Here is a 13,432-nt window from a genome sequence, read left to right as displayed (position 1 = left end):
CCACCGTTCCTAGGCCGTCATTGAAAATAAGAATGTGTTCTTAACTGACTTGCCTAGTTAAATAAAGGTGTAAAAAAAAAAACGGTGTCCAAAAATACCGATTTCCGATTGTTATGAAAACTTGAAATCGGCCCTAATTAATCGGCCATTCCGATTAATCGGTCGACCTCTAGTTAACACAGTGTCCAAAGAAGGGCCAGATGTATGCAGAATGGTCTTGTCTGCGTAGAGGTGGATCAGGGAATCACCCGCAGCAAGAGCGGCGTCGTTGATATGTACTTTAATCAGGAGAACAGTTTTCAGCTGTGCTAACTAACATAATTGCAAAAGGGTTTTCTAATGATCAATTATCCTTTTAAAATGATAAACTTAGATTAGCTAACACAACATGCCATTAGAACACAGGAGTGATGGTTGCTGATAATGGGCCTCTGTACACCTATGTAGATATTCCATAAAACTCAGCCGTTTTCAGCTACAATAGTCATTTACAGCATTAACAATGTCTACACTGTATTTCTGATCAATTTGATGTTATTTAAAAAATGTGCTTTTCTTTCAAAACAAGGACATTTCTAAGTGACCACCCCAAACAAATATGTCTCATTTGCATATCTTGTTACATTATATGTATCTATATTCAACAGGTAAAGGTTACTTTTGATATAGGCCTTTATAAAGAGAAAGAAATACCTATTAGGGTGTGGTGCCTTGCCTTGTATACTATTCACGCTACCTGTAAATATGCAATCCTAAGTAACTAGAGCTGGGCGATATGGCCAAAATATCATATCACAATATTTTTCATATGACGGTCTTTTGTGTTAAAAAAAAAGAAAAAAGTTGACTAAAAAGTTCTAAATATGCTTTGAGTAGATCATGAAAGAGAAGTCTGATGTTTGCCGTGAAAAAGCTGTAAGAATTTCACTGCACCTTTTAAACCTGCTGTAGATTGTGTACGTGACAAATACATTTGATTTGAACGGATTCTGTTTGAAGAATGTTTTCTGCTGGGTATTTTGCATTTATCTGTGTCAGGTCTTGTGGAACCTCCGTCAGGTGCATGCCTGTAATCGCTAATTGAAGAGGGGAAAATAGCTTAACATTGTCAGGGCTGCCTGGTGGGCTAAATGTGCAGCAGTAGCTCAACGCACCATCATAAAAACTGCATTCAAAAGTTTGATGTTTTATTAAGTTAAGAATTTCAAATGCCATGGTATATCCTTGTATGTAACAATGTCACATGGATAATTTAATTTAGACAGCTTTTTCATTGTTAAAATAAGCCCAATATTATTTCTCTCAAATTAACACACAACAAGTGATCGAATACCGTTTGGATTTTCGATAAACTGTTGCCATCCCTCGCTTATACTACTGTACGTGAACACTTACATTTTACATTTTTTCTATATTTTTTCCCACTGGAGAATGACCATATATTTTAAATTCTGTGCACGTTATTTTATCGTTTTGAGAAATGTAATTTGTATTTAACGACATCACCAGCTGTGTCACTGCGCCCTTGTTGCAAGGCTACATAATGGGGATAGAAACTTGCTGCTGCTTACATACATGGTCACGTTGAGAGTTCATTAAACCTGTAACCTTATGTTATGGACAGAGACCTTATTCTCTGTGTGTTATGTGATGTGTTTGTGTGTGAGAGCCTGTGTGTCATTCTGCCTGTGTAGGTCAAATGTATCTGTCACATGCAGAGAGCAGCAAAATGGGCATAGCTGAAAGTCAATGGCCTGTGACACTGGCCTGCCCCCCCCTTCTATCAGGCACTCCCCTCATTCACCTAGACACTCAGCCACAGCCACCACACCCCAATGTCTCTGTTTCGCTCTTTCCATCCTAAAATGTGTTCGTAGTTAAAAAATGTGTCAAGCACCAACTCTGCTGGTTTGTTCTATCCAGGTATTGCAATCTGTTGGGTCAGAATGGGATGAATCATGATACTGGTGATCACCATTGGTGATTTTTCTATTGGTCAGTCAAGCTCTACTGTAGACGTCCTTGCATTGGCAGAAGTAGGTATCATTAGGACCGCTAACCAGTTTAAATACTAGGGCCGGTGTCTAAACAAGGATTTTATCATGTCAGTTTTTGGTTGCGTACATGAGGCTGTGGCTGTTGTGACCCATCTGTCTCTTTGAATCAGCTGTTCCATCATCATGTGTCATCTCCAAGGGTATAAGGTTATATGTGCGTCTGTATGTGAGGTTATTTGTGTGTCTGTTTTCAGGGTATAATGTTGTGTGTTTGTGTATGTTTCAGGGTATAATGTCATGTGCCTTTTCTTATTTTAGATCTGAGAAGGAAAAGGTATCTTCTAGTCCAGTGCTGTAGCGACTCCAGACGAACCATGTGATCGGTAAGTGCTTACCTCTGCTCTGTACTAACCAGTGTGATTTACAGCCAGTCCCAAATTGACTGCTAAACCCTTCCCACTCCTAGGCACATGAGAAATATAGCGCCACTGATATGCTAGGTGGAATAGAAAACTCCAAAGGTTTACTAATGTAATGTCTTCTGTTTTGTAACCAGTTAGAGCATCCGATGTAGCTGTCATGAGGTACGTCCACAACCGAACCCGGCGGAAAGCTCAGCTCAGCAAGGACCCGTTGACAACCGCTGGCCTTTGACACAGGATCCTCTCCGTGACTCTCGTAACAACCCCTCTCCCCTAGTGGGCACACAGACCTCTGCCATCACCACAGTGTCTCCTCACAGAGTGGACCTTCATCCTACACCACACTCCTCATCCTCCCACAGAGTCGGCTAGACAGGAGGTAAGGTTGGGCTGGGTGCTGCTGGCCTTCAGGGATGGAGGCTGTGGACTATTGTTTTGTTTCAGGCCATGTACTGTAATTTCACTGCTTATCTCGCTTTATCTGACAGGTTAATTTACAAATGTCTACCTCACGATTAAAAGGCCCCTCTCCACCACTGCGACCCTGAACAGGCTACAAGATGACTTCCAGCATAGGCGGGTGAGTCAGTCCACCAATCTCCTCCTACACCTGAGAGAAATAAATATCCTACCTTACCTGCTCATAAAACTGGTAACCTAGACGCTGTCTCTGAAATCACCTGTGGTTAAAAATCCTTAACCGAGGAGTATTTCTTTTTTTTTTTTTTTTTTTTTTTTAATCTTCATCTGTACTTCACCTTGGCTGCACAGAGTTCCCATGGTGATTTCAAGCAACATTTTGGTGGACCTTTAGGTGTGTGTGGGTGGACTCTGTGGCTCGGCACCTGTTTTAACTGGCTGGCTAGCTGAGTGACAGCGGAAGTGTCCCTGTATCCTACCAGCACGGGATATCCCGCCTTAACCCCAGGATTAGTATGCCACTCAGCCCTGCTCCATTTTGAGTGGGTGGTGTTTTTCTCTTCCCTCAGTTTGTGTGTGTGTGTGTGTGTGTGTGTGTGTGTGTGTGTGTGTGTGTGTGTGTGTGTGTGTGTGTGTGTCGTCTTATGCAAGGGAGGGGCCTCTGTTGGGCACCACTGAACTCACCCTCTACTGTCATGTGGGTTGTCTATAATAATTCATAATTCGACTTAATGTTTTTAGATATCAGGAAAATGATGTTGCTGTAAATGAGAATGTGTTCTCAGTCAACTTACCTGGTAAAATAAGGGTAAAAAAAATGAAGTAGTGAGTGGAGTTACAAACTATACTAAACAAGATACATGTCTTACCTGTGATGTTTTCCACACATTACGTTTAGCCTACTTGGACACCGGCTTCCCCACATGTCCCACTCTCCCACGCTGAAAAGCCAGAACCCACAGGGCTCTTCTCGCAGGCTCTATTTCCCTACGTGGGAGCATTGCAAACCGGAGGGTTGGGATTTTTTATCTGGTAACATCTACATTGAACAACACAGCAGCTTTTCGTCATGCTTTGTTATTTTTGTATAACTAAAAATGTATGATGAAGTTGGCTCTTTTACATTGGCAAGGAAGTTTGTTTTCGTGAAGTTGTGGTCGAGGGGAATTCCTTATTATTACGTGAATATCGACTCTGAGTATTCTTTGCATTATTAACAGGCATATCCTTTTGATAAAATATTTTTCAGAATGAATGAGACTTTCATATTTCACGTCTCAGTTGAATTGATTTGAATTGCTTTGAATTAAAATGATACTTCCTTAAATGAAAATTCATTTCAAATTCCGCTTCCTATGAGATGTGTCCAATTCAAATTCATTGTTTGAAATTACTTAAATTCAGATATTCCAAATTGACCCCAACCCTGGTATACTCTCCCACCATGCAGGGATATACTATACCTTGCCAGGTTGTCATTGTTAATAAGAAATAGTTCTTAATGGACTTGCCTTGTTAAATACACTGCCTTCAGAAAGTATTCACATCCCTTGACTTTTTTCACATTTTGTTGTGTTACAGCCTGAATTTAAAACAGGTTACATTTAGATGTTTTTGTCACTGGCCTACTAACAATAAGCCCATAATGTCAAAGTGGAACTGACTTTTGAAATGTTTATATTTGTTAATAAAAAATGACAAGCTGAAATGCGTATAAAATAAGTATTTAACCCCTTCGTTATGGCAAATCTAAATACGTTCAGGAGTAAAAATGTGCATGACAAGTCACATAATACATTTCTTGGGCTCAATTGAGTGCAATAATTGATTTTTGAATGACTACCTCATCTCTGTAACGCACACCTGTAAGGTCCCTCAGTCGAGCATTGAATTTCACAGATTCAACCACAAAGACCAGGGAGGTTTTCCAATGCCTTGCAAGAAGGGCACCTATTGGTAGATGGGTTAAAAAAACATTGAATGTCACTTTGACTGACATTGAATGTCCGTTTGAGCATGGTGAAGTTATTACATACACTTTGGATGGTTATCAATACACCCAGTTGCTACAAAGATACAGCCGCCCTTCCTAACTCAGCTGCAGGAGAGGAAGGAAACCGCTCAGAGATTTCACCATGAGGCCAAAGGTGACTTTAAAACAGTTACAAAGTTTAATGGCTGTACTAACGTAATTGACAGAGTGAAAAGAAGGAAGCCTGTGTCGTGTCTTTGGCATCATTAAAAGTGAACTGTTATTTTATCAAATCAATACCGAGATGAGATCCTCAGACCCCTTGTGAGACCATATGCTGACACATGCACATTTGTGGCCTGCTGGAGGTCATTTTTGCAGGGCTTTGGCAGTGCTCCTCCTTGCACAAAGGCGGAGGTAGCGGTCCTGCTGCTGGGTTGTTGCCCTCCTACGGCCTCCTCCACGTCTCCTGATGTACTGGCCTGTCTCCTGGTAGCGCCTCCATGCTCTGGACACTACGCTGACAGACACAGCAAACCTTCTTGCCACAGCTCGCATTGATGTGCCATCCTGGATGAGCTGCACTACCTGAGCCACTTGTGTGGGTTGTAGACTCCGTCTCATGCTACCACTAGAGTGAAAGCACCGCCAGCATTCAAAAGTGACCAAAACATCAGCCAGGAAGCATAGGAACTGAGAAGTGGTCTGTGGTCACCACCTGCAGAACCACTCCTTTTTTGGGGGTGTCTTGCTAATTGCCTATAATTTCCACCTTTTGTCTATTCCATTTGCACAACAGCATGTGAAATGTATTGTCAATCAGTGTTGCTTCCTAAGTGGACAGTTTGATTTCACAGAAGTGTGATTGACTTGGAGTTACATTGTGTTGTTTAAGTGTTCCCTTTATTTTTTTGAGCAGTGTATATCCAAATTGTCCATTTATTTGGCGCGGTTGATCCAGAAAAAAAACAGCTTCCAATTTGCACAAAGTTACTACAAAATATCAAAAAAATTACCTCTAAACTTTGCCAAAACATTTCAAACTACTTTTGTAATACAACAAGGTATTTGTAAACGTTAATAATCGATCAAATTGAAGACGGGTCTATCTGTTTTCAATACAGGAGATCAACAAACTAACGCTACTTTTCTAGTCTTGCGCAACTCTCAAACAGTACACATGACGTTACACTGTTTCCAGGTGGCCTCACTTCTTCATTGCACAAAGGAATAACCTCAACCTATTTCCAAAGAGTGGTGACATCCAGTGGAAGCGGTAGGAACTGAAAACAGGGTGATTAGAAATCCAGTATTCCAATGAAACCTCATTGAACAGACAGTGACTTAAAAAATAAATAAATAATGGTTAGTCCCCGGGGTTTTGCCTGCTACATAAGTTCTGTTATACTTACAGACATGATTCAAACAGTTTTAGAAACTTCAGAGTGTTTTCTATCCAAATCTACTAATAATATGCATATCTTATATTCTGGGGATGAGTAGAAGGAAGTTGACATTGGGCACGCTATTTATCCAATAGTGAATTTGCTGCCCCCTATCCTAGAGAAGTTAAAGAAATAAATGTTAAGGATTTGTGAGGATCGAAAACACAAAGACCTGCACAACTGCTATAGAAATACCTTTTGTCAAAAGTCTGTCGTTAGTTTGTGAAAGGTATGTTGATAGTTTGTCTCAAGTATTTTGACGGTGGTTGTGTTTGTAAGTATCATTTTTGTGAGCATCCATCTTACTCATTGTCCCTTGGTTTCAGAGGAGAATAGTGTTTTTCTGCCACACCCATATAGACCTCCGGTCCTCTGTAGCTCCACCTCCTGTAAGGCAGAGGTTGGAGCTGGCCACACACTATTAACACCAACTTAAATACACAATCCTCATGTTTTACATGGCACCACAATAAAACACTGCCAGCTTTAGGTGGCCTAATTTAATAGTGCACTATGGGTGGAGTTTAATTTATTCATGTGGCTTCTTTATAGGCAATTTGTTATTGATCTGATGCCTCCAGCACGTTGGAATGTAAATATCAGTTCACATTTCTTCCCGAGTCCCATTCATTCTCATATGAGCGCAAACACCATTAGGGTTAATGATAAGCCAGAGCCTGGCTGTACTTATCTGTCAGTGGCTGTGTGCTTGTTTTTACTCTATCTTTATTGCTGAATTTGTTGTTTTGATATTAAACCATCAGGTTTCTACATTGTTGATGTTAATGTCTTCATCTAAAAATATTTCTGGTGAGTGTAATTTGAAGCTGATTTGATCGTAGCAATTCTGGGGTTAAAAACACACACACACACTCACACAAAACATTAATCTCATTCTCACACAGCATGCACCAAAACGTATAAGGGCAAATATTGGGACAGATACACACATACAGAAAGCGTGCCCGGCCATTGTTCCTCGATACCAGCTGAGTCACAGAGCACAAGTCTTTGTCTAAATATAGACTGAGCCTGGCACTGCCCTCTACTGCTTGGGCTGAGGTAGCAGTCTGGCCAATGATATCTGCACCTCTTATGTTTGGCCCAAAATAATTATTTTGTAATGCCATTGTCAAGTTTTTTTTTGTTCTGGTCTGTAATTGAATAAATGTTATATTATTCCTCTGACATTATTTAAGTGTAAGTAAATGTAAAGTTAGTTTAAATAAATGGATTTTAAATTGTTTTGGGGCCGTGTTATGTGATTGGCTGGTCTTTATTGAGTAGAGGTTTAGGATTGGAGGATCTTGTTTGACTGGTTGGTTGGTTGTTTGTTTTGCAGGGATGACGCAAGCAGTATCTTTGATGGATTAATGGAAGAAGATGAAAAGGACAAAGCCAAACGGTGAGGTCTTAATAAGCTCAAGCATTCCTTTAAAGGGAACTCTGAACAAAGACTTAGTTTGATCACTGTGTTGTTTTTGTTAGCATCTTAGTATGTGTATTCTTATCTTTGTCATGTCCAACCCTCCAGAGTATCCCGTAACAAGTCTGAGAAGAAGCGCAGAGACCAGTTCAATGTCCTCATCAAGGAGCTGGCTACCATGTTGCCAGGCAACACTCGGAAGATGGACAAGTCTACCATCTTACAGAAGAGCATCGATTTCCTGCGCAAACATAAAGGTAAGGACCTCTCCTCATTCTAGGGCAAGCAATGTGGATACATTGGACAGACAAGTGTAGTGTGCAACATGCGACTGAAATTTGGCAGGTGAGGAGAGCGCTGGGCATGAAGCGCTGGGCATCTTGTAATTATGACATATAATATCTGAATTAAGTCCACATAATTATACCTACGGAGGAGCGGCTTCTATGAAGGAACTTTGAATGTCTTTGAACTTCAGAGAGTTGGCTTAACTGACGGTGGACCAGAGCTAGCCCTTGATCATGACTCTCAGTTCCATTACATTACTCATAATGCCGTCTAGAGTTTAAGAGCTAGACCAGAGTTAGCAAACTTGTGTGTGCAGAGAAGCACCAGAATTAAAATTAAAATGTAACTTTTTTGTAGTTAATAAATCCAATGTGAAACATGATGCTGTAACTATAGTATCCTTAAATCGCATGGAAAAAAGTTAATCCGTTGTTCTGTAATTAACAATCTCTCTCCCTAATTTCTAAATCACGCCTGTAATGTCCGTAACTACAGTAGACTATGCATGCTTTGGAAGGAGGGGGAGGGGCCGCACACTGGCAAAGATTTTCAGCTGGTAGGCAGACAGACACTAGAATAAGTTTCTTTGCATGGGCGCTTTGTTGTGTTTTGCGTAGGACTGGAGAACAGTTCCCATGCTTTTAAAATAATGGTTCTGTTCCGGAACAGTATTCATGGGTTGCACCTCGGTCACTCGGTCGCGTCATTGCCATTGTTATCAAGGTTCTACAGATGCCGCAGCATATTGATATCCCACTGATGGTTAATGCTCAGTCTTCCTGAACGGAGGCTAATGACTATTTCGTCAAAATTACACTATAGTGGCCTGGAAATACGATGACTTTGCTAAAGTAGACAAATAATTTGTAGAAAACAACATTGGCATTATGATGTTGTCAAGTTTACTTTAGAGAAATGGCAATGTTGGCATGAGCCTGCAAAGTTGGTCAGAAGTAGCTAGCAATGCTAACTTTAAGCTGGCTAAAATGTCGGTGCTCTCCCCTCAATCGTAGCTAGCTAGCTAAAGTTATGCTACATCTAGCGACATTACAATGATGACAAAAAAATTCCTACTAATTATTTGCCTCCTTTTGAAATGCCATCTGCACGGTAATGCACTTTAGACGAGATCGTCATCCCCACCTGTTAAGACTGCATATCTGGGCATCTGTTCTAAAACGAACGTGCAAAACAATATTGTGACGAAACGTGCAGAACATGGATACATCACTTTCGTTCTCGGTTCTGGTTCTGTTCTTCGGAAAACATTTTTGTTCAGTTTTCGGTTCTGTTCCCTGAACCGGTTCCAACCCCTAGTATTAACCAAACTGTCAGGGGAATCACTGATGTGAATTACTCAATCTGTGTCTCTCTCTGTCAGAAATTGCTGCGCAGTCGGAGTCGAGCGAGATCCGACAGGACTGGAAACCTCCTTTTCTTAGTAATGAAGAGTTCACACAGCTGATGCTGGAGGTGAGAGTGGCAGTCAACACACTCAAAGTGCAGTAGTTTGCACATCCTTTCACTAAGTAGGATCTATACTGAACAAAAATATAAACGCAACAATTGTAAAGATTATATTGATTTACAGTTCATATAAGGAAATCAGTTAATTGAAATAAATCATTTGGCCCTAATCTATGGATTTCACATGACTGGGAATACAGATATGCATCCCTTAAAAAAGGTAGGGGCGTGGATCAGAAAACCAGTCAGTATCTGGTGTGACCACCATTTTCCTCATGCAGCTCAACACATCACCTTCGCATAGAGTTGATCAGGCTGTTGATTGTGGCCTGTGGAATGTTGTCCCACTCCTCTTCAATGGCGTTGCGAAGTTACTGGATATTGGCGGGAACTGGAACACGCTGTCGTACACGTCGATCTAGATCATCCCACACACGCTCAATGGGTGACATAGTTGGCGAGAATGCACGCCATGGAAGAACTGAGACATTTTCAGCTTCCAGGAATTGTGTACAGATCCTTGTGACATAGGGCTGTGCATTATCATGCTGAAACATGAGGTGATGGCGGCAGATGAATGGCACAACAATGGGCCTCCAGAATCTCATCACGGTATCTCTGTGCATTCAAATTGCCATTGATAAAATGCAATTGTGTTTGTTGTCCCTAGCTTATGCCTGTCCATACCATAACTCCACCTCCACCATGGGGCACTCTGTTCACATTGTTGACATCAGCAAACCACTGGCCCACACGACACCATACACATAGTCTGCGGTTGTGAGGCCGGTTGGATGTACTGCCAAATTCTCTAAAACAACGTTGGAGGCGGCTTATGGTAGAGATATGAACATTAAATTCTCTGGCAACTACTCTGGTGGACATTCCTGCAGTCAGCATGCCAATTGCTCGCTCCCTCAACTTGAAACATCTGTGGAATTGTGTGACAAAACTGTACATTTTTAGTGGCCTTTTATTGTTCCCAGTACAAGGTGCACCTGTGTAATGATCATGCTGTTTAATCAGCTACCTTGATATGCCACACCTGTCAGGTGGATGGGTTATCTAGGCAAAGGAGATATGCTCACTAACAGGGATGTAAACATATTTGTGCACCAAATTTGAGAGAAATAAGCTTTTTGTGCGAATGAAACATTTCTAGGATCTTTTATTTCAGCTCATGAAACATGGGACCAACACTACATGTTGCATTTTATATTTTTGTTCAGTGTACAAATAAAGTATGTCAGTCAAAAAGGATGTCAGTAGCAGTAGCAACATTCTGAACATGTTTTTGTTCATAGTTTACCGTAGAAGGTTGACAATGAAACGTCTGTGTGAATTTTTTCCCCTGTCTGCTGTGTAAGCAAGAGAAAAAAGTGTGTGGGTTAAAACAGGTCCACTGTATAGGTAAAAAAAAAAGGAATATTTGTATAAATGCTTGTATGCAAACCACCCTTCGTTTTTTGGACGTCATTGTTGATTGGTTTAACACACCAAGGACTATTCAAGTTTAAAGTTAGCCGCAATGGTACCATTTTTTCTACATAGTTTACTTTGTAATACTCTAAATTGCAAGTAGATGGTGCTTTAACGACTGTTTTGTATCTGCTAGGCGTTAGACGGCTTCTTCCTAGCAATTATGACTGATGGGAACATAATCTATGTCTCAGAGAGTGTTACATCTTTACTGGAACATCTTCCTGTGAGTATTAATTCTGTCCATACACATTACTTAATGCCTATGTAAGGTTGTTGTTATGCATTACTAAAGGTTGACATGCGTGACGACGGTTGACATGCGTGACGACGGTTGACATGCGTGACGACGGTTGACATGCGTGACGACGGTTGACATGCGTGACGACGGTTGACATGCGTGACGACGGTTGACATGCGTGACGACGGTTGACATGCGTGACGACGGTTGACATGCGTGACGACGGTTGACATGCGTGACGACGGTTGACATGCGTGACGACGGTTGACATGCGTGACGACGGTTGACATGCGTGACGACGGTTGACATGCGTGACGACGGTTGACTTACATGACCAAGGTTGACATACATGACTTAGGTTGACATCCGTGTGTGTGTTTCAGTCTGACCTGGTGGATCAGAACCTATTGAACTTCCTGCCCCTGGGGGAACATTCAGACGTGTATAAAGCCCTGTCGTCTCACATACTGGAGGGCGAGACGCTAACGCCTGAGTATCTCAAGAGTAAGTACTGGAGCTGTTTTAGTATTTTTTCAGTTTCAAGTTTTAATGTCACATGCACAAGTACAGTTAAATTCCTTTCTAGCAAACTCAAAACCCAACAATGCAATAATCAATAACAATGTAATACTAGAAAAAACACATGAGAAATATGAAGAACACAATAATTAAGTAAGTAAGCATACTATATACAGGGTCAGCTCCAATACCCTATTTACAATGTGTCGGGATACAGGCTTGATGGAGCTAGATACTGTATGTATAGGAGTAAGCAACAGGATATAAGATAAACAGAATAGCTGCAGCTTGTATGTGAGTGGGTTTGCGTGTGTGTAGAGTCAGTATAAATGTATGTGCATATCAGTGGCGGTCGGTGCCGTTTATGATGAGGGAGGATGAAGGAGTTCCCACATATCTTCAGCACTTATTGGCAGCTTTTCCTTCACTCTGCTGTCCAACTCATCCCAAACCATCTCAATTGGGTTGAGGTCAGGTGATTGTGGAGGCAAGGTCATCTGATGCAGCACTCCATCACTCTCCTTCTTGAGCAAATAACTCTTACACAGCCTGGAGGTTTGTTTTGTGTCATTGTCCTGTTGAAAAACAAATGATAGTCCCACTAAGTGCAAACCAGATGGCATATTGTTGCTAAATGCTGTGGTAGCCATGCTGGTTAAGTGTGCCTTGAATTCTAAATAAATCACAGACTGTGTCACCAGAAAAAGCATCCCCACACCACACCTCCTCCGCCATGCTTCACGGTTGGAACCACACATGCGGAGTTCATCCGTTCACCTACTCTGCGTCTCACAAAGACACAGCAGTTGGAACCTAAAATATAAAATTTGGACTCAGCAGACCAAAGGACATATTTCCACCGGTCTAATGTCCATTGCTCGTGTTTCTTGGCCCATGCAAGTCTCTTCTTCGTATTGGTGTCTTTTAGTAGTAGTTTATTTGCAGCAATTCGACCTGTGAATTAAAGTTTACAACGTAGGTGCATACAGGTCGAGATATTTTTAGGTGACAGACAGTAACACACGGACAGATAGTGACACATTCAATATCGCCTTGCACACTCTTCCTTGCATCTAGCTGATCTAGGGTGTAATTGTTAGTCCAACAGTTGCAAACGAGAGTTTCTATTGGACAAATTGAGATATGTTTAACTCCTCTCATTCCGCTTGCTGCCATTTAAGAAATGTTTTTCAACTGAATCCGCAGAATGAATACACTCCTGATCACGTGTAAACACAGTTCACTTTAAGAGCAGCCACGTTGTCTTCCTTCTCGCATCCATGTGCTCTCCTCCTCTCACCTTTTCTCTTTGTTTGTGGACTTCAATGCACATCAGCTATCTGTTACTTGGCGAAAAAAATCTTTCCAAACCAGATCATAACCGCTACACACAGCCTACATCGTTGTCACCATATTAACTAAAGTAAAGTCATAGTCAAGTCTCTTTGGCCACAGCATAAGCAGATCATTTGTTTCAGAGTTAGATGTACCCATGAGTTTATTTGTACTGTTTTATTGTATAATTAATTTGTTTTCAGCTAAAAACCAGTTAGAATTCTGTTGCCACATGCTCAGAGGGACGATTGACCCTAAAGCTCCTCCTGTGTACGAGTACGTCAAGTTCATCGGAAACTTCAAGGCCCTGAATAATGGTGAGTTTTCTTTTATATTGATATATGGGAAAATAGGCTTGGAATGTGTACACAAGTAGCTGCTCTGTATTTAGTTTGTGACCATAAATGCACTTAGTCACTGT

The 13,432-nt window shown here is 41.2% G+C and overlaps 1 protein-coding gene across 2 annotated transcripts in view; it reads left to right on the top strand.

Moving 5' to 3' along the window:
• Positions 1 to 13,432, top strand: part of LOC129855393 (circadian locomoter output cycles protein kaput-like) — a 64,272-nt gene that overhangs the window by 31,206 nt on the left and 19,634 nt on the right. For both annotated transcript variants that reach the window (XM_055923014.1, XM_055923015.1), the window contains exons 3-11: positions 2,316 to 2,380; positions 2,554 to 2,798; positions 2,908 to 2,999; positions 7,599 to 7,661; positions 7,791 to 7,939; positions 9,352 to 9,443; positions 11,053 to 11,142; positions 11,541 to 11,661; positions 13,215 to 13,328. In XM_055923014.1, the coding sequence (XP_055778989.1) occupies positions 2,980 to 2,999; positions 7,599 to 7,661; positions 7,791 to 7,939; positions 9,352 to 9,443; positions 11,053 to 11,142; positions 11,541 to 11,661; positions 13,215 to 13,328 (649 nt within the window). In that variant the 5' untranslated portion in view covers positions 2,316 to 2,380; positions 2,554 to 2,798; positions 2,908 to 2,979. The remainder of the gene's footprint in view (positions 1 to 2,315; positions 2,381 to 2,553; positions 2,799 to 2,907; positions 3,000 to 7,598; positions 7,662 to 7,790; positions 7,940 to 9,351; positions 9,444 to 11,052; positions 11,143 to 11,540; positions 11,662 to 13,214; positions 13,329 to 13,432) is intronic.

The sequence above is a fragment of the Salvelinus fontinalis genome, chromosome 5 (genome assembly GCF_029448725.1).
Source record: "Salvelinus fontinalis isolate EN_2023a chromosome 5, ASM2944872v1, whole genome shotgun sequence".
NCBI classification, from domain to species: domain Eukaryota; kingdom Metazoa; phylum Chordata; class Actinopteri; order Salmoniformes; family Salmonidae; genus Salvelinus; species Salvelinus fontinalis.
This window is presented reverse-complemented; position numbering and strand designations above follow the sequence as displayed.